This window comes from Solea solea, chromosome 19 (assembly GCF_958295425.1).
Source record: "Solea solea chromosome 19, fSolSol10.1, whole genome shotgun sequence".
NCBI lineage: Eukaryota > Metazoa > Chordata > Actinopteri > Pleuronectiformes > Soleidae > Solea > Solea solea.
In genome coordinates, this window is record NC_081152.1 from 5,253,032 (window position 1) to 5,273,218 (window position 20,187).

General features: G+C 40.0%; 3 protein-coding genes across 4 annotated transcripts; 2 read left to right on the forward strand and 1 right to left on the reverse strand.

Annotated features, from left to right (window-relative positions):
* The first annotated feature begins 1,565 nt into the window (after positions 1 to 1,565).
* On the forward strand, positions 1,566 to 9,322 carry hexb (hexosaminidase B (beta polypeptide)). 2 transcript variants are annotated; one of them, XM_058617066.1, is made up of 14 exons: positions 1,566 to 1,833; positions 2,939 to 3,090; positions 3,861 to 3,926; positions 4,567 to 4,613; positions 4,749 to 4,859; positions 4,956 to 5,057; positions 5,149 to 5,281; positions 5,501 to 5,681; positions 5,779 to 5,865; positions 5,951 to 6,023; positions 8,071 to 8,251; positions 8,494 to 8,584; positions 8,737 to 8,841; positions 8,988 to 9,322. In XM_058617066.1, the coding sequence occupies exons 1-14, from the start codon at positions 1,616 to 1,618 to the stop codon at positions 9,049 to 9,051; spliced, it is 1,611 nt and encodes a 536-aa protein (XP_058473049.1). In that variant the 5' UTR covers positions 1,566 to 1,615; the 3' UTR covers positions 9,052 to 9,322. The 2 variants fall into 2 exon arrangements, with proteins under 2 accessions (XP_058473049.1, XP_058473050.1); XM_058617067.1 differs by lacking the exon at positions 8,071 to 8,251 and adding an exon at positions 7,317 to 7,491 and having other exon boundaries at positions 1,567 to 1,833.
* Positions 9,323 to 9,362: 40 nt separating this feature from the next.
* Positions 9,363 to 16,216, reverse strand: gfm2 (GTP dependent ribosome recycling factor mitochondrial 2). Its single transcript, XM_058617065.1, has 20 exons — positions 15,723 to 16,216; positions 15,546 to 15,633; positions 14,792 to 14,837; positions 14,618 to 14,715; positions 14,385 to 14,510; positions 14,202 to 14,290; positions 13,998 to 14,086; positions 13,844 to 13,904; positions 13,529 to 13,714; positions 13,365 to 13,445; positions 13,138 to 13,286; positions 11,897 to 12,037; positions 11,687 to 11,786; positions 11,426 to 11,612; positions 11,270 to 11,346; positions 10,504 to 10,642; positions 10,226 to 10,405; positions 9,993 to 10,108; positions 9,720 to 9,902; positions 9,363 to 9,642 (listed from the first exon to the last, which is right to left on the reverse strand). The coding sequence occupies exons 1-20, from the start codon at positions 15,762 to 15,764 to the stop codon at positions 9,514 to 9,516; spliced, it is 2,307 nt and encodes a 768-aa protein (XP_058473048.1). The 5' UTR covers positions 15,765 to 16,216; the 3' UTR covers positions 9,363 to 9,513.
* A 69-nt stretch (positions 16,217 to 16,285) lies between these two features.
* Positions 16,286 to 19,153, forward strand: nsa2 (NSA2 ribosome biogenesis homolog (S. cerevisiae)). Its single transcript, XM_058617068.1, has 6 exons — positions 16,286 to 16,441; positions 17,271 to 17,458; positions 17,570 to 17,720; positions 17,845 to 18,024; positions 18,141 to 18,333; positions 18,893 to 19,153. Exons 1-6 carry the CDS (start codon positions 16,439 to 16,441, stop codon positions 18,958 to 18,960), a joined length of 783 nt encoding a protein of 260 aa, XP_058473051.1. The 5' UTR covers positions 16,286 to 16,438; the 3' UTR covers positions 18,961 to 19,153.
* The last annotated feature ends 1,034 nt before the right edge of the window (positions 19,154 to 20,187 follow it).

Genomic DNA, 20,187 nt, shown 5'->3' on the forward strand with positions numbered 1-20,187 from the left:
AATCTGAAAAGCCTGTTTTTGGAGATCGACTGAGCCACCACCCACACAATAACTGATCCTTAAATATTTACTTTAACATCTCCTTTGATTAACTTCATTACAGCAAACCTTCTTTAGGTGCAACTTGGGTGCTGATGGTTTCTGTCTCTCACCCATATGCTCCACATCCCTGTGTGTTTGGTACATTTTTGAATTTCTTGTTTTGTTTTTGTTCGTCTGTGTCTTTGTTGTGTGTGTGGGTTTCTGTGTGAATTTACTCCTTCCACTCTCAGCAGTCAACTTATTTTATTGTGATCTTTTTGACCTTCTTGGGTGGGGGGGGGGGCTTTGTGCCTTTACCATCTGCAATGACTGTCAATCACATGAATAGTGGGAACATACTTTGCCAAATCCAATCCAATCCACTATTTATATAGCACAAGTTTAAACAAACACTAGGTTTCCAAAGTGCTGCACGAAAGGATAAAACAGAGATAAAATAAATAAATAAATACATTAAAAAAAAAATGCATGTGTACACATAAAACAAATACAATCACATAAAAACACATAAAATCAACACTCTATGTGGTGTTAAAAGCCAAAGAAGAGTTTTAAGAAGAGTTTTATAGTCTAATGTGCAGCGGCATACCATTCCAAATGAACATCACATGCTCCTGAAGAAGAGCTTTGATATATTCTAACTTCCTGGTTAGCTTTACGTGACTACATCCACTTTTTATAAACGGTTTAAGTATAAAATAACGCTAAAATTAACTATAAATACTAAGAGCAATTGAAAGACAATAGTAAAACAAGTTTAAAGGTGACATCGAATGCTGGTATAGCACATATATGTTAGTTATGGAGGTCTACTTACATATATTAACTTGTTTTCACGGTTAAAAACCTCCTAATCACTGCAAAAGAGCCGATCAAAAATATCTCCTCACTGACGCTCTCATCAGCCGCGCGGTTTCAGACCAAAATCACACCCCCAGAACGTGGACTGTGTTGTGATTGGCCAGCCAACGAGAGCTTTCCCACTGTCCCGTGATTGGCCAGGTACCTGGAAGTGACGTAATAGATAGGCCAGCTCTCAGATACACAGCTCCCCCTCTGGCATGGTGGATGCTCTGCATCTAAGCAGCTACAACGAGAGTAGTTATTCTTCTTCTGCGGTTGAATGTACGCAACCGGATGTGCCCGGACTAGTGCCCGCACCAGGAGGCGCTACGGTGGTGAGAGGAGTGGTGTGGATTTCTGATGACATCATCAGCATAGGGAAGTGCCGATCCGCTTCGCAGAGCCCAGGAAAACAATACAACACAATTTTCTCAGCAGTGGCTGAACTGTTTGTTCTGAAACTTTAGGGTTTCATAAACGAGGTAATGACGCAGATACACACACATGCGCAGCGTTAATTGGAGCTTCCGGTCTATATCGCCTTTAAAGCTCATGTGTTCATGTTGAGTGAGCTGAAAGAAGCTCTCAACAGCAGCCTGGCCTTCCCCTTTAAATGTTTGTAGAAAAGTGACTTCCGCGTGTGAAGCCCCGCCCTCCTCCCCGCGCCTGTTGATAAAGCGCAGCTGTGTGTTTGTCAGAACTCGTGACTCTCCGGCTGTAAATCACAACGATGGCCGCGCTGATGTTTGCTGTGCCGCCGCTGCTGCTCCTGACCCTCACTCTCGGCCTTAGTTCAGGACAACAGTCCAGCTCACTGTGGCCTCTCCCGCAGAAAGTGCAGAGCTCCGAGGTTTCATTCAAGATAATCGGTTCTAGCTTCAGCATCGTTGACGCGAGAGAGTCCTCTGCTGGGCCGAGCTGCAACGTCCTGCAGAATGCCTACAGGAGGTGAGTGACCGTGACTCACTCACTCACTGTACTTTATAGGAGGTGTACACTCCTGGTACTCGACGGCGCTGCTGTTTCTAATGTATTTCCATTTTTTGTTCTTTCACTCAATCTTTTTTGTGCAATGTTAAGGGACTCGCCATTCATTAAAACTCATGGCGATTTACCATCGATACCTGGTCTCCGTCTGAAATGTGTAGTTCAAGAATAGCACGCTGCACGAGTGGGCAAGGTGTTTGAAACTTGGTGGGGAGGTGTATAATGTCAACCCCCACAAATCACTGTTTTAGTGTTTTATAGTTTGTGGTTACACTCAACAGGAAGTCCGCCATTTTGGGTTTTGGCCATATTTTTGCACAATTCTTTGAAACAAAATGCACCTGGTCAAACATTAAATAAATTATGGCCCAGGCTGAATTAAACATGGCTTCATGAACTTTGGTATACAGATATATCACCCCAGGCCTCTTGGACTGGCTTTGAGTATGGCAAAGTCTAAAAAAAAAATGAATTACTCATTAGTATGATGCCACTCAAAATGAAAATACAGAAGAAAGTCCTAAGACATGGCAGATGATGACCTGTGAAACTTATTGCATTTGCTGTGATCAGTGCCAAAATGGTGGCATGCATTTGCCAAAAAAAGGAAGTTGTTGTAACTGTTTAACTCTGGCTCTGCTCAAAATTTCACACGAGTTTACAAGGAAACGCATGTTTCCCTGCTCCAATACACCTGACTCATCTCATAATCAAGCTCTGGAAAAGCCTGATAACGAGCTGTTCATTTGAGTCAGGTGTGTTTAGTTTAGTTGACAGGGACCATGTGCAGAACCAGGTCTATACCACTGTGTTGGAGTGTGTAGAGCGGTTTGCCAAAATTTCATAATGTGCCATGTGGTTTCTCAGTTTCAGAGTAACCATGGTAACAAAATTGCAAAACTGTTTATTTCATCCAAAAATAAATAGCCTTGAAGGCGAAAAGCTAAATTTTTCTGCACCCTTTCACAATTTTAAATTTCTGACTTCTTTAAAGCCTCCCAGTACTTATGGTCTGAAGATATAATCTTTATCAACTCTATGAGATATAATTTGTCTCTCTCCACAGGTATTATGAATACATGTTTGGCGGCAATAAAAGACGGTGGCACAACAAAAACAGGCAAACTGGGCCTTCTGAGCTGTCACAGCTGCAGGTGTGGATCACATCACCTGACTCGGAGTGTGACGGCTACCCCAGTATCACGGCGGATGAGTCATGTGAGTCTCTGCTCTATATGCTCAAACCTTCACCTCATCCTGTTCATCAGGATTGCCAACTATTGTTATGTAGTCTTTGCAAGACACAGGTTCTCAAGAATTGCTCAGACAAAGACAATTCTCCAAGATATTCAATATAAGTGTATTTCCCTTAGAATAACGGACCATTCTTGGAATTACACCATTTCAAATTACAAAATCAATTCATCTACTGTTTAACAGCTATAGGTGCATGTTTGAAATAATTCATGTTTTCATTCTTGTGTTAGAGTAGTTCATATTTTGATATCATGTAATCTGGAACTGAATTGCAATATGTAGATATTAAGTTGTTCAGCCTTAATTGAAGTAGTATACAAAGTAACTTGTAAATGAACTGCATGAGTTTCATAACCCCCAAATTGTTTTTATGCTTTTAATGGTGATAACTCTGTATCTAAAATGAGGGCGACATGTAGTCCCACTGTCGCCAATATCAAACACTATTTTCTAATATTCTGTTTTTGAAGATATTTTCCTAAAGTGATAAATGAATGTTTTGACTCTTAAGTGGCATGGGCCGTACAACCAGAGAGGTTGGTCTATACCATAGACTGTTTTGCCAGTGGATTTAGAAATTACCTGGACAGCAGATCACAGGATTAGCACGGTAAATCTAGCGTAAAGGTTTAAAGCCTGCCTTAATGCCCCTGACTTTAGTACCACAATGACCACCTGCCAAGCTGTGATGACACTGAAAACATGCATCCATTGTACCTGTCTGTCCACAGATGAACTGTCAGTGGATCAGTCATTTGCTGTCCTGAAAGCACCAAATGTTTGGGGGGCCCTGCATGGTAAGAATTTATTTAAATTTTCCCTAAAAGCAGCTGGTAGTTAAGTTATGAACATTAACACCTTTTCATAACAAGGATCCTGTGCAGACTCGGCTGATGTGTGCTATGTAAATATACTGTGGCCATAGGAAGAATAAACAAAATGCATCAGCATGGTCTCCTTTAAATGTGCCGTCGCTCAACGTAAAGTGTCAATATTCTCAGGTCATAATGGTAAAAAAAAACATGTGTTTTAACACAGCAAAAACATTTTAAGTAGTAGAATCGCCAGGGGAAACCTTTCATGGTGTTTCACATTTTGGTTAATGTCATGAAGCAACAATATCAAAACAGAACATGGGTACTGTTTTTGCCACAAACATTTTTTTTGGGGGCAATGAGATATACTGAAAGAGGGATGGTGTATTTTGCTATCACAATTAGTAATAGTAATAAACTCTGACAAGTTTATAACATTTGTCTTTCAGCTTTAGCAAAACCCGCCCTTTGTCTTCAGATCTTGACACAAAAGCACACATGCACTTGTAAAATGTCAACATTTACTTTGGCGGCTTTGTTACGGTTGGACAGGCAGCCAGCAATCAACAAAATCTGGCCCATTAGAGATTTGATTGAATGTTAATTTTTTTTTTTTTTTTAGGTTTGGAAACTTTCAGCCAGTTGGTCTATGAAGATGATTATGGTGCAGTAAGTGACAATATGACAGTTTCTCACTTCCTCTTTATATTTTTGCTGCATTTGAAATTCAACCGCACTTTGTGAGCCAGAACTTAACTTGATATTATTTATGGGTTGTTTTTTTTTTTTTTTTCTTTTTTCTAGAAAAGCATCAATTCCACGAAAATCAGCGACTTCCCCAGATTTGCACACAGAGGCATCTTACTGGACAGTTCCCGCCATTTCCTGCCCATCAAAGTCATCTTGACCACTCTGGTGCGTCAGTAAAAGTTTCATCTGAGATTTTCTTCTAAAGCTATTCATATGTACAAACATCAGAAGTACAATTTGTCCTTTTGGTCATTTATACAGGAAACGATGGCAATGAACAAATTCAACGTTTTCCACTGGCACATTGTTGACGATCAATCCTTCCCCTACCTGAGCCGAACATTCCCACAGCTGAGCCAGAAGGTTGGTGAGATTTATTACTGGTGTTAAACTCTTGGCAAAAACTTTCTATTATGACCAATATTCACTGTGAGAGCTTTGTCATTGATTTCAGGGAGCTTTCCACCCATACACACATGTGTACACGCCTGCTGATGTGAAGATGGTGGTGGAGTTTGCCCGTCTCAGAGGCATTCGTGTCATCTCAGAGTTCGACACTCCCGGACACACACAATCCTGGGGCAAAGGTGAGTTTTTTTTTTTTTGTTTTTTTTCTTACTTTAGGACAGAATGATTTAGTTAAAACTGATGGGGCATCATTCAAACTGCAAAACTAGAGGCTTTTTAAAACTAGAAGCCAATCTACTTTTTATTCCTTGTTTATGATATTTACTCAAAATTGAATTTACTTCCAAATCCCCACGAGCATGCAACAATAATGACTCTGGTCCACATCTTCCTCTCAGGTCAGCCAAATCTGCTCACCCCCTGCTATACTGGCTCTGGACCTTCCGGTACCTTCGGACCAGTGAATCCCACGCTTAATAGCACGTATGACTTTATGAAGCAGTTCTTTCAGGAGATCAGTTCTGTGTTCCCTGACGCTTATATTCACCTGGGAGGTGATGAGGTGGACTTCAGCTGCTGGTGAGAATGTGAAAAGTACCAAGTCTTGGCAGTCAAGTTAAGATTATAAAGCAGTTAATTTTGGCTGTTTTTCTTTTGTTTTTGCCTTCCTCTGCAGGAAGTCCAACCCAGACATTAAAGAGTTCATGGTTCAGCAGGGCTTTGGAGAGGACTACAAAAAACTGGAATCATTCTACATCCAAAAGTCTGTTTCTCATTAACAGAAGTATACTGTTTAGGATTTAGTCCTTATTCACAAATCCTTTTTTTTACTTTGTTTGATCTGACAGACTCTTGGACATTGTTGCTGCCACTAATAAGGGCTACATGATCTGGCAGGAGGTTTTTGACAATGGTGTTAAGGTAAGAAATTGTGTGTAATGCTGTTATTGTAAGAATTATGGGTGGAATTCTTATAAATGAAATCAAGAGCTGCGTTCCAATTCAGGGGCTCCGTCTTTCAGCTGACTCAGTTTAACAAATGTGTCTTCCTAGACTAAGTAGTCCGGAGGCGGAATAAAAATAATCTATCCCTAATTTATAAAAACATGTGCACACATGTCCCATGCATGTTTCCTCTTATAGCGGCTTTTGTGAATTTCAGGTAATGCCTGTTATTCGCCATAAAAGGTTAGAAAAAGACCCCAGATTAATATTCATTGATCAGGAGTGAAATAATATTTATGGCAACACGGAAGTGGAAGTTCAGGCAAAATCGAGGCGCACAAAATGTTAGTGTCAGCGTTATTTGGATAAATCCCAAACTTTTGTGCGTACTTAAACTTTATAAATGAGGCTCCGATTTCCAGACTTTGAGTCGCTAACTTGTCCTGGCCTTGGCTTGTGAGTATACTTATTGCAACTGCTACCTCCATGCAGTATCTAGTTCCTCATTTATGTCACAATGAATCCGTGACGACATCCATGCTCCTGCATCTAAAATGATGAAAGTGCATAGACTCCACTGTCGTCTACATAATTCTGGTGTCTTAAAACTGAGCCAGCAATGTTTTTGGAGTTCTGTTTGAAACTCTAGGGCTGAGTTCTAGTGTAGTTGAGCAAGACCACTGAGACCTTTGGAAAGATGACCACGTACACTTCCTGATTGCTTATCATCCATGCCTCCACAATCAGCTGTGAATGAAAAGTGCTGAAGTAGTTTAACCAACAAGAAACAATGTTGAAAAGGCCGACAACTGCAGACAACAGGAATAAACTTCCTGTTTACACCAATTTACCTGAATGATTCATTAGTATGGACATGTGTTACTTAAAATGCCATTTTAAAATTAAAGCAGTTGAATTGGGATGCAGCTAAGGTGGAGGTTTCTTAAAATCATTCAATAGTTTGACATTCTGGGGAACAGTTTGCTTTCTTTCCGAAAGTGAAATGCAAAGCTCTATCACTCTGAACACTAGTTTAAATCAAATTAGCATGAAGTAACTAGTGCAAAAGTGCACTTTTTTTAACTTAACTAGCTGGTAGGTCTATACATTGTGCTAAGCTAACTGCTTGTACACTTTTTTGGAAAGTGAGTGAATGGATTTCCTACAATGTGGAACTATTAATATAATGCAACGCAACTAACCTAAATGGACTATTCCTTGATGCTAACAACATAACTAAGTGCGTAGCCTGGCCTGTAACAATTGCAGCTAAAGCCAGATACAGTAGTGCATGTGTGGATCGGCAGTGGGTCTAAGGAGGAGTTGGGCAAGGTGACAGCTGCAGGATACAAGACCGTCCTCTCCGCCCCGTGGTACCTAGATTTAATTAGCTATGGACAGGACTGGGGCCGCTACTACAAGGCTGAACCACTCGACTTTAACGGTAACCCCAGTTTTCATTGAAACAATCATTTGGTGGAGGATTTCTTTTTTTGTGGGTGTGGTTTAACAGGCTTACACTGAAATTTGCATAGTGTGTGACAAGGATCCAGAGTCGGATGCATGCTTCTGACACTGGACTTTGAGACATGATCAACATTTGTTAATTTCACTTAAAACTGACATTCTGCAGCCTTTGCAATTTGATATGTACTCATTACCTCTTGGGGACCATTTTCTGACACCTTGTTGGTACCAGTAGAGCATGGTTTTGGAGGAATTGGTTAAGTTTAGGGCCAAGGTTTGAATTGTGGTTGGGCATGAACTAGTTATGGCTTTGTTTAGGCTGCAAATGGAAGTTGCTGCATATATAGGCTTAGCTGCACCTGTGTCGTTAATGTACACAAACTCAAAATTATGCATCACATTTGGCAAATGACATAAGCAGAATTTGAAGACTAAGACGCCGTATCCTAGGTGAAAACAGTAGGAGGCCCAGTCGCTGTCCGTCCCTGCGCCTGCTTTCCTGCCAATTTTCCTTCTCACTTTTCCAATACTGATGACTTTTGTATGTGCTGTGTAGCTGAAACCAGACACACTTATCCACGTTTGGAAAGGAACCCAGGAGAAATACCAGGATGAGATGGCAAATATAACATCAGCGGGGTACCGAACCCTGTTGTCGTCTCCCTGGTACCTGAACCGTATCTCCGTAGGCCAGGACTGGCGGAACTATTACAAGGCTGACCCACAGGATTTTAAGGGTTTGTCTCGACTTATGTCAGGCCACTTGTTTACAAAACGCTGCTTTTCCAGTATTTACAATAAGGGAGTTGAGTCTTGTGATTGTTACTGCTCATGTCATGATGTTGTCACTCCTTGTGCAAATTTGTGTAAGCCTGTTGAATGAAAAAATATTTTGATTCATTTGTTTTGGTTTAATTCAGCTTGTTTTAGATGCCCTGAATGTTTGAGTTCACATTTTTAAATGTCACATTTTAAACAGGAACTGATGAGCAGAAGAAACTAGTCATTGGTGGAGAAGCTTGCTTGTGGGGAGAATACGTGGATGCCACCAACCTGACACCTCGACTCTGGTATGACCAGTGTGCTCATAAGTTTACTTATGCACTACAAGAGCAGTTATTAATCTTAATATTTAAATTAATGGCATCCTGAGCTGGAGTTCAGACTTTGTAATCCCTCTGGTTCACAAATGTTTACATGTTTGTGTTTTCTTTAAACCCAGGCCTCGTGCCAGTGCTGTGGGCGAGCGGCTGTGGAGCGCCATGGATGTGAAGGATCTCAATGATGCCTTTAACAGGCTGTCCATGCACCGCTGTCGCATGGTGGAGTAAGTATCTTTAAACACGAAATTCAGAGGTTCTTAACTTTCTGCTCGGCCAAGAACAATCTAAAACTGCATCATTTCTTTGAAGCTCTGTATTGATGGATATTTGCACCGTGGATCTTAATATTCCATGCCTCTGTCTCTCTAAGGCGTGGAATCCCAGCAGAGCCGCTGATTTACAGCTACTGCCCTCGTGAGTACAACGGCATCTGAAGAGTTGAGAAGTTGACCATGGGGACAGAAAAGGATCCAAATCCATACGTTGTAAACACCATGCTTTCATTTTTAAACTGAGAAATCAAATGCTGAACATCCTTTTGTACAGAAACCGTACACTGACGATGCCTTGAAGCACTGAAATTAAGTTATCTTTTGATCTGCAGAATCCTTGAATGTCCTGATTTTTGCAACAGTACACACTTTGTTTTGTAAAATTGTAATTAAAACATGTATAATTGTGAAAATAAAATGCTGATGTTTCTAACGCTAGACTTTTTTTTTTATTATTTAAAACAAATACAGGGAATGAAGCAATCTGCATATTTTGTCCAGTTGTGGATATTACAGTGGAATTACACTTGCAGTCAGGTCTGCTATCCAAGTAAAGTCTGTTTGGGTAGAAGCAATGCCTCCGTCTCAAATGGCTGCCGGTGCCATTCCAGCCCTGTCCATGAATCACAACAGGCCAGCCATTCTTTTAAGCAGGATGTTCTGGTCATGGACATTCATGGTCTCATACATGTCCAGCTCCAGAGAGAAAGTGGCATTTCCAGATGTCAGTGTTCGCAGGACGGTGGAGTAGCCCTTCACAAAGAAAATGTATAAAGTAAATGATCATGGTTACAAACACGATGGAAAACCATTTGAAATCCGATGCTTACCATCATTTCTGCCAAGGGCACAGTTGCTAACAGCACCTTGTCGTCATGACGACTCTGAATGTCTCTGACGGTACCTCGTCTTTGGGCCAAGTCTCCCAGCACGGAGCCGAGGTATCCCTCCCCAACCGTTACCTCCAGTGACATCACTGGCTCCAGCACCTGCCCTCCTGCTAACCTCAGAGCCTGCAGTCAAACAAATGCACCAGTTAAGGTCATGCACTGATGAGTTTGTAGCTGTCGCTTGTGACATGACATTGCCTTTTAATGTTTTACCTTAAGCATGCAGCGGGACACGCAGGCAGACACCATGGCTGGAGATGTTCCTGGCTCCATGTGGACACTCTGGATCAGTGTAGTTACACCCTGTAAGGGATATCCAAGCAGTGGACCTGAGGGAGTAAGCAGATGGGTTCACAATCATTAAAATATTGCTGAATTTACTCTGACTTAAGAATTCTGAGACATTTTTCAATTTTCAGGGGATTTCAGAGTTTAGTCTGCATTACCCTGAAGGTATGAGCTGTGCATTCCATTCTCCACCGCCCCTTTCATTTCTCGCGATAGTTGTCCCCCAGCTTCTTCTGTGAAAGCTACGTCGCACAAACCAGCCGTCGTGTCCACAGGTCTGACCTCCAGCTCCACTGTCACAACATGTCTCCTCTCCCCAAATGTCCGGTCCAGAGTATCTATATTATAATCAAGGATGAAAATGAACATATCAACACAATTTCAGAGAAGTATTTTCCCCTGATTGAATGCATGGATTGAGAAACATCTGCTGCACCTGTAGCTGTGGCCTTGTGGAGAACAGTCTCCCTGTAAGCCACCTGCAGTGGTCCTAGGTGAGTCTCGATGCCGTACTCTCTTCTGATTCGATCATGAATGATCTCGATGTGCAGCTCTCCCATCCCACACAAAATGGTCTGAGAATGAAAAGTGAAGGACATTCAAACCCCATTCAAACCTGGTATTAACATCTGTCCCCCAGTGATCCGATCACGTCCAGACTGTTCTGTGTACAGGTCTGAATTTTCTCTGTCTGACCTGAATGCATCCTCTGATCGCAAACATGAGTAGGTGGTTGAAGGACGCACGGGCACAGTTCTGAGCATCCTCAGGACAAATGAGACAACCTCCTCATCTGACATTCTGATTTTTTATACTAATTTATTTGTAGATTTATTTTTTCTTATGGTTATAAAATAGTGCTACAGCAGCACAAACAGAGCTTTGTTTCAGTCAAGCTCTGCTCACTTCTTCTTTTCTTCTCCCTGTCACTCAGACAAATCTGTACAGTCAGACTTTTTGAAAATGTAATTTTACACTTGCAAACAGACATGACATTGTGTATTTGAAAGCCAAATCTGACTATATGTGGTCAGACAAGACGCATCCAGAGCACATTTTAATGGCAGGTCTCACTTTTTAGCATTTAGCACTATCCATGTGTGATCGGATCACAGAGTGAGGATGTTAATATCAGGTCATTAGCTAATTGGTGCCGGTGCACTGATTAAAGAATGCCCTGTTTACTTCAGTGATGGTAATACCTGGCCAGAGTCGGGGTCAACCCTCACTTTAAGACTGGGATCTTCTCTCTGGAGGCAGTTAAGTGCGTTCTCAAGATCTTTCGAAAGAAAAGAAAAAACATTTGTGTGAGAGTTCCCAGGCACAGCTAAGCTCTTGTGCATGTCACCATCACTCACCAGCCTGTTTGGCCATGGTGGGAGGTTCTATAGTGCAGAAGAAGACAGGATCAGGGACCTCCACTCCTGAAAGCACCACAGTTGCATGTTCCCCATGCTTCTTCTCCACGCCACTGTCAGTGTGAGCTCGGCGAGCCGCAGCTGCAGCTGAAGCCTTGGATGAGACAATGGTGTCCCCTGTGACTGTCTTAAGAGAAAGCAGGAAAATATGAATAACCAATTTTTTTGAATTTAGCATATAAGGAGCTCCCAGCATTCTACCTGCTTCAGTCCTACAGTCAGTGCAATGTTTCCTGCAGTCATCGATGGGATTTCTACATTCTGATCAGCAAACGGCACCAGCAGCCTGCTCATTCTCTCTCTGCAGACATCACAACATCATCATTAAAACCAGTTTTAATAATAATTTGGGTCAAAACTGTGTTAAAGTTAATTTGGGGTTGTGTCATGGTGATGGACACTGCTGCGTACATGCTGTTCCTGTTGATGTTGTGGACGGCAGTCTGTGGTTTCAGAGTACCAGAGTAAATCCTGAGAAACACCAGAGGACCACGCTGCTTGTCATGGAGAACCTTGAAGGCCAGAGCACATAAGTCATCCTTGTACCACCGCCTGTGGGATGATCAGTGTTAATCAATGGTTCAGCATCTAACAACAAGGACCAAATGTATGTAGAAGATGGATTGTATATAAAAATGGACGTAGTGTTCGGGTTGTGCAAAACAAACTCCCATTTTTGAGTATTCACAGACGTCACCTGCAACCAGGCAATCACTCTGATGTTAAGGAGATCCGAAACTGGTGACTGAGACCAATAACTGCTCAGGAAAATGTTTACTGACGTTATAAATCAAGTGAGAAGTAGAAGCTCATTTTCCAGTAGACTTCCATTTAAATTAGTTATTTTTGCAATTAATGGAGTCGCCCCCTTGTGGCTAACCATCATACATCCTGGGCTTCAATTTTCAAATCAGAAAACTGTCCATTTTTATATACAGACTGATGTAGAAAAACATTTGAGCATGAAACATGTCATTTTACTTAAAAAATTTAAATTCCAGCATGATTTGAATGTGTTCTCCTCACATGCCTCTGCACCTGGTGACAACCAGTAGTAGAAACACTGACTACATTATATTATTATGTTAAGTCAATTCCCTCACAAAGCCAAATATGAAAGGGCTTTTGAGGGGAGTTTAAGAAGAGGCCATTCAAATTTGATACTAATGTTCCCTTAGACTCACAGGTCAAGGGATAGGCCATTGAACCAAGTCTGTGAATTTTGGTAATTTTTGTTGTTGTTTTCCATGAACAGATATGATGTAACATTATTTGTATGCTGTGTGCTTCATCTGAAAACAGGCTCTGTCAAACAGACCTGACTGAGGGAGCGTTTGTGTGTATACAGGTGCAGTGCAGGGGTCAAACTGCTAAATGATCGAGCCACAGTATTAATACAGTAATTCACTTCAGAAACTTTTCTTGGGTGCTTCTTTGTGTTCTCAGTCATACATCAAAGAATAGTTTATAATTCAAATTCTCAGATTTTCTTTTCTCTTTCAAATGAAATCAGACAATCAATGACATCCTCAGTTGTTTGAACCAAAATCTGACAACACAAAAAAAAAAAACAACAATTCAAAGTCTCAAATAGAAACTTGTAGAAACCTAGACAAACATTCTCATCATGCGACAGTGAAGTATTTACTCACACTAGATCGTGGTGTCGTTCATTAGGTGCAGGCAGGTAAGAGATGATGGCATCTAAAAGAGGCTGAACACCTTTGTTTTTCAAAGAACTCCCACAGAAAACAGGGACGCCTTTACGGGCAAGAGTCACCCGACGCACAGCCTCTTGTAGCTGGAGACACATCAGCACAGTTTCCTTATTAGCTTATTTATAGTCCAATCAACTGTAATTATGCCGTACATTACTCACTTTGACAGAAGGAACTGCATCGAAATTGTCACTAAAATCAGTCAACAACAGCTCCGCAAACTCGTCGTCCATATCAGCAACCTGTGATCGGGAACAAAAGTAAACACTGAAGAAAAACCAAATCAAGGATATGTTTCATTTGCTCAAAATGATTAGACATGTACCTGTTCAATTAAAGCTGCCCTTGCCTCACTGACTTCCTGCAGGAGATCAGGCTCATCAGACTGGTTAAGAGGTGCACTTTCAAATAGCCGCCCATCACCTCCTGCAGAGCTTAGCTTCCATATTAGCTTCTGGCTGGTTATCAGATCAACCACACCTGTGAAGTCCCTGCCACTGCCTACGGGAATCTACGGGAACATTCAGATGAGTGGTTTATTATCCATGTTGTACTTCACTCATACTGTTTTAACTGTTTGCTCCTTTCAGTTGAGTCATTACAAAATTTATAGTAAAGAAAATAAATGTTGACTCTCAACCTGCAGGAGGACTGGATTGGCTTTCAGCTTCTGTCGAATGCTCTCCATGGAAAAACTCAAGCTTGGGGGAGAAAGAGAGATAATTTCCAATTACATTTTTGAAATAAAGAAAAATTAAGTTATATGTGGCAAAACTGCCTGCTGAGTCACTCACCTGGCTGCAGGTTTATCCATCTTATTCAGGAAACAAAGACAGGGAATGTGGTGCTTCTCTGCCTGTCTCCACACGGTCAGAGTCTGAGCCTGTGAGCCGGTGTTTTTAGAGTAACAGAAGAAACCATGTTAAGTATGCACCCGATTTCAGGAGCCTTTCCTTCTTAACTGGAAAAAGGAAGATGTTTAAAAACAACAAGCTAACCTCAACACCAGCAGAGGCATCAAATACTGCAACGGCCCCATCTAGAACACGAAGCGCCCGCTCCACCTCGAGAGTGAAGTCGACATGACCTGCAATTGTGGGCACAGTGAGTCACATCTGAGGGGCTGCTTTCTCTCATCCCACTGGGGGGGTTTTAGACGAGTTTGCTTCTGACATTTCTACCTGGCGTGTCTATAAGGTTTATTCTGTGGCTCTTCCAATCAAACGTGACCGCTGCCGACTGTATGGTGATGCCACGTTCCCTCTCTTGAGCCATAAAATCTGTGACAGTGTCTCCATCGTCTACGTCTACATGCAAAAGGGAAATAAATAAACTGATGGACAGAAACAAACAGGCAGTCTACGGGTTATTTAAAAAAAGATCAACTATGTTTCTATGTGATTCTCTTACACACCTCCTAGAGCCCGTGTGTATCCAGAGTAATAAAGCATTCTCTCTGTGGTTGTTGTCTTCCCTGCATCGATGTGGGCCATAATGCCGATGTTCCGGATCCTGCACATACATGATGCACATGTTAAAATCAAGCAGATTAGGATTTTTCAAACAATTGACTGAAGGATTGACTCACTTGGACACATCAGGGTTGACAACGGCTCGCAGTGATTTGACATCATCTATGACAGGGAACATGAAGTACAGTAAAGATGTAACTGAACCAGTGACACTGATTGCACTATGTTTAGTCAATGTAATGTCAAAAACAATGCACAAGCATTTATGAGAGTTGCTTGCAAACATTTAGTAGCACTTTTGGAACTATTACTCATGGCATCTTGATTTAGCAGATGTTGTTCTACTCACTAATATTGACCTATGGCTGGAGGATATTGCCAAAAGCATTATTACGATTTAAAACATTTTATGATGATCATGATGAATGGCAGATAATTAAATGTTTGGCCCCAGGAGAAAGATAAACATAGAAACATTTTACACATTTATAAAGTAAAACATTCAAAGCAGTATGTTAAATATCTATTTATATTAAACCTCTGCTACATTGCTATTAAAGAATATTATGTCTCAATATATGTTGTTGTTAGATTATTGCCAAACCCTATATTGACCTCTTGTTTGTGGAAATGGAACTTTAGGAGCTGAGATTATTTTTATCAACAAAATTAAAGATATACTGAATGTATATATCTATATCTATATATATCTATCTATCTATCTATCTATATATATATATATATATATACATAGATATATATATATATACATATATAAACAAGGAGTTGTTACTGAATGTGGAATGAATTAGTTTCCTGACTGATCAAAATGAATCAGCTAATTAGGAATTGGTTATGAAAACAACCTACCTGGTAGAAAGCTGTAATGTCTCTTCGTGTGATAACTCACTCTGCATCTGTAGTTCTGGAGCCTCGCAGTTAATAATAAATACCTTCCCTGTGAATGACAATGATCCCATTATGAACACAACATAACAAAAGAAGGTACTGGTATTAGCAAAGAATTTCAAAAGAGCTATATCTTACCCAAATCATCCTGTTAAATGTGTAAAATGTCCCAACATGCATTTTTAATGTCTGGTTATCTTCCAAGATTCTTCCTGTGGATGAAACTAAGTTCCAGGTGAACCATTGTGGAGGAACATTGCTTGAAAGAAGCCTGGGTGAAGATATGTCCGTTTTTTGTTATGGCTGTGACATAAAAATGAAACAGTGAAACACCGGAAGACTTGTTATATACAGGAGAATAATACTAAACGTATTTAACACCGAATATATTTTAAAAAAGACATTAAAATGTCCTTCAAAACACAGTGCTTTTGCAATCTATCAAGAAATGTCACGCTTTCAAAAGGTACAGCTACAACAAATGTGTGATGTCTATAGTTCCGGACAAGAAAACAACCTGTTCACAATCGCAAAACATCACAATAAGCTACCTAAAAAATGTTGTTATGCATTCATAAAAATAAATAATACATTACAGACACCGTGACAATAATGTATAATAACTAATAATGTATTTTCCTTTAATTTGTCCCAGTGTCGCGTTGATTCGGTCCTACTTTATCTACGGAAAAACGTTGCGACGTGATGACGTACTTCCTTCAAGTTTCGGCTCCGGGGAAAACAACACCTAAAGGACCCCAGCCTCTGGAAAGAAATCATCAAATATTCCGAGTCTTTGCCGACTGTTACTACCTGCAACATCTTCACTGTAACAACTAACCCTTAAACACACAATGGTAAGAAAAATAACATCGTGAAACTGTATTATTTGACTTATATGGCGCGGTTGAATACGTTAGCATCTTGTGGTAGCATTAGCTTTGGTTTACATGTGGCATGGCCACTATGTTCCGCTGCATGTCAACAGTGTGTCTGTGCATTAAACATTTAAATTAAATCAGATTGGCATCCATTTTCAGGTGAAGATCTAGTACATGTAGTCTGAACACTAAAGCTCGGATGTCAATGACACGTTTTATACAGCTGGTTAGATCACATGTGTGTCTTGTCATTTATGATGTGTGTTAAAATTATAAGTTAATTTGTAAAATTGTAAAATCAGTTGAAATGTTATGTTAATTTATATTAATATAATACTTTAATTATTGCAAGCTCTTAATATATGATCTGCCAGACCACACTTTGCTTTGTTTCTCAATCCAAGTGAGACCTAAAGTTATTTATTTTGCAGAAATAAAAAACAAGTAGTTTCATTTTAAAATCATGCCTGTTATGTGTATTTCAAATTATTTCAGTTCAGACACCTGAATGCACATTCTCTAAATGCTCAATCTTTTACCTGTGTGCATGTGTATGTGTGTATGTAGATCTACATGATAAACAAATAATTATAACACAGAGAGGCCATTCATTGAGCCCTGTTAGATAGAAAAGTTCTGTTCATTGCTCCATCTGGTTATTGGTACATGTAAACTTAAAAAAAAAAAAGTTGATGTCAGTTTCACAAATGTCCACCATTAACAGACACATGGGTCATATTTGTCAACATCAAATTGTTCAGTTAATACAGTTTCTAAGGTCACATGTTTGTTTTTTCTTTTGTAGCCTCAGAACGAGCACATTGAGTTACATCGCAAGCGGCACGGCTACCGCCTGGACCACCATGAAAAGAAAAGGAAGAAGGAGAGCCGTGAGGCCCACGAGCGTTCCCACAAAGCCAGGAAGTTGATTGGTTTGAAGGCCAAACTGTACCACAAACAGAGACATGCAGAAAAGATCCAAATGAAGAAAACGTGAGTATGGGTGGAGGAAATTGAGTTTGCTTTCAAATGAGTTGGCTGCCCAAACTGGTTTGAACACATATATAAAAAATGGATTCTGTCTGAATTGTATGTCCTTGGTAGCATCAAAATGCATGAACAGAGGAAGACCAAACAGAAGAATGACGATAAGACCCCAGAGGGAGCAGTGCCAGCATACCTTTTGGACAGAGAAGGACAGTCCCGTGCTAAGGTTCTTTCCAACATGATCAAACAGAAGAGGAAAGAGAAAGCTGTAAGTGACTGTTGACCTCCATTTACCTGCACCCTTGTTTTTTAGTTTTAGATATGTATAAGTGATACAGATGTGTAATTATGATATCAGTGTTTTCTAAGCAAAAAGTACTTGTTCTCTGCAGGGCAAATGGGAAGTGCCTCTGCCAAAGGTGCGCGCCCAGGGAGAGACCGAAGTGCTGAAAGTTATCAAAACTGGAAAGAGGCAAAAGAAAGCCTGGAAGCGAATGGTCACAAAAGTTTGCTTTGTCGGTGATGGCTTCACTCGCAAACCTCCAAAATATGAGCGTTTCATCAGACCTATGGTAAGATGTTCACACTATAGTTCGATTGATTTTGTTTTATATGTAGTAAAATTCCATTGAGCATCTAGTTTTAAATGTGAAGCCTTAATCGCCTCTTTGTCCTTGTCGTGCTTCAGGGTTTGCGTTTTAAGAAGGCCCATGTCACACATCCAGAGCTGAAGGCCACATTCTGTCTTCCCATCCTCGGAGTTAAGAAGAACCCCTCCTCCCCACTATACACTTCATTAGGGGTCATCACAAAAGGAACAGTCGTAGAGGTCAATGTCAGCGAGCTGGGTCTGGTCACACAAGGAGGAAAGGTTATCTGGGGTGAGAGCTGACGTCTGTGTGCAGTAACCAGTCGATTCACACGTTTTATCTGCATGAACAATACGTCCAGATTCCATTTTGTTTTAGTTTTGGGCGCTTTTTAAAAGAATAAGTAATTACTGCAAGGATGCGTTGTAAAATAATTTCACAAAGGGTTTGAATTTATGAATCCGCTATATTAAGATCAATGTACAGGAAATAATCTTTTCTGCATTACATAAACGTAAAGTTATCTACATCTATTAAACATCATTGGGAGCTTAATAAATATATTTTGGGGTCTTAGGAAAAAAACACTTTATCCAAGCTTCACTGCTATGGTTTTTTTAGTTTATGCAGGCCAGATGGTTTGGTCTCTGTGGAGGTTGGTGCCTGCATCTTTAGAAGATAATTTATTCATATGTCCAATTTAATTGCAGGGTCATTGCTCAAAATCAAAGCAGGATAAATTATCTTTATTTGTCTGCAGAAGTTTTAAAGATGTGACGACTCATGTGGAAATATTGTATGTTAATTTGCAATTTGACAGTGTTGTAACCAAATATCTTCTTCTTCTCAGGGAAATATGCCCAGGTGACAAATAACCCAGAGAATGATGGCTGCATTAATGCAGTGCTGCTGGTATAAGACTCTCCAACTACACTGTGCCTGGTCACCTTTTGACTTACACAAAAAACATCAAGATACATTAAGGAAGAAACTTCAAATCTCTAAGGACTTTCAGGAAGATCGTGGATGCAACACAACACTTTTCTATGCCCAAAGGAAAAGGGAATGGTGTGTTAAATTTGATAAATAAACTTAATATGACACCATATGATTTTTTTTTCCACATTGTCCCCTTCTTTGGTCACTAGCATTTATTTAGTGTCGTAATTTAACAGTTAAACATTTGTTTTCACAAAAACTAACTTTTGCTTATTACCTTATGGTTTCACGGATGCTAATCATTCAGAATTCTCTGCATTTCAATAGTGGGTAATATATATATTTATAGTTATCTGCTATCATCTTACAATAGGGGAAAATCTTATGTTTTTACACTGATCTGTAAAAATATAGATATTAAATTTTATAAAATGACTGAGCAATAGATACATTTATTTGTATTCTGATGAAAAATGACTCAGCTTTTAAACTCCTAATTTGTATAGAAGGTCAACGTGTAGTTTAGCTGACTGAAGAGTGAACACATCATCACAGAGTGTAGTTTTTTTTCCGTTCCATGCAGTTGTTTACAAATGTTAAATAGAGCAAATTGCAGGATGAATCTCACGATTCATGTGTAACATCTTAAAAACCACAGATGGGACTAAGGTCAAGCTCTAATCTGTGCATTCAAGACCAAACATGCACCATATTTGATGCATAGAGTCAGATATTCTTATTCATGTGTGGAGATTCTCACACACTGGTATCAGAGATCTTTACTTTCTGCTATAAACTACTGTCATTTATCAAAACGCAGTGAGGGAGTCACAAAAGAGTGTGACATTGACTCTCTTTCAATCACATTTGTGGATGAGAATCAAACAGGCCCAGTTGCAGACTGCTTTGATTTGATTGGTCTTTAAGTGACTTTGGTGATTTAACCCAGTAGGAAGTGAAGCAGCTTTGAAGAACATGAAAACCAAAGTTAAACCTGAAGTTACCTTAATGACCACAGGTTATCAGGACTGTCAGTGTTTGGTTCAATTAAGCCAAATAAAGAAAACAATACATGAATAACAAATAAAATGGATATAACACAAATAAACATAACTACATGTAGAACTATATAGGTAGAAGAAATATACAAATGAATGTCAATTAATACAGACAACAAGGCAGTTTAATATGCTTAAGTCACAACTG

Excerpts from the sequence above, each read along its gene's own strand:
- hexb (XM_058617066.1), top strand. The coding sequence starts at position 1,616 with ATGGCCGCGCTGATGTTTGCTGTGCCGCCGCTGCTGCTCCTGACCCTC. Across the intron at positions 4,614-4,748 it reads ATGAAGATGATTATGGTGCA|AAAAGCATCAATTCCACGAA; the intron begins GTAAGTGACAAT and ends TCTTTTTTCTAG. Across the intron at positions 8,252-8,493 it reads TGACCCACAGGATTTTAAGG|GAACTGATGAGCAGAAGAAA; the intron begins GTTTGTCTCGAC and ends CATTTTAAACAG.
- gfm2 (XM_058617065.1), bottom strand. The coding sequence starts at position 15,764 with ATGCATGTTGGGACATTTTACACATTTAACAGGATGATTTGG. Across the intron at positions 10,643-11,269 it reads TTGACCCCGACTCTGGCCAG|ACCATTTTGTGTGGGATGGG; the intron begins GTATTACCATCA and ends TTTCATTCTCAG. Across the intron at positions 10,406-10,503 it reads CCACAAGGCCACAGCTACAG|ATACTCTGGACCGGACATTT; the intron begins GTGCAGCAGATG and ends ATTATAATATAG.
- nsa2 (XM_058617068.1), top strand. Across the intron at positions 18,025-18,140 it reads AGCGTTTCATCAGACCTATG|GGTTTGCGTTTTAAGAAGGC; the intron begins GTAAGATGTTCA and ends GTCGTGCTTCAG. Across the intron at positions 18,334-18,892 it reads AGGAGGAAAGGTTATCTGGG|GGAAATATGCCCAGGTGACA; the intron begins GTGAGAGCTGAC and ends TCTTCTTCTCAG.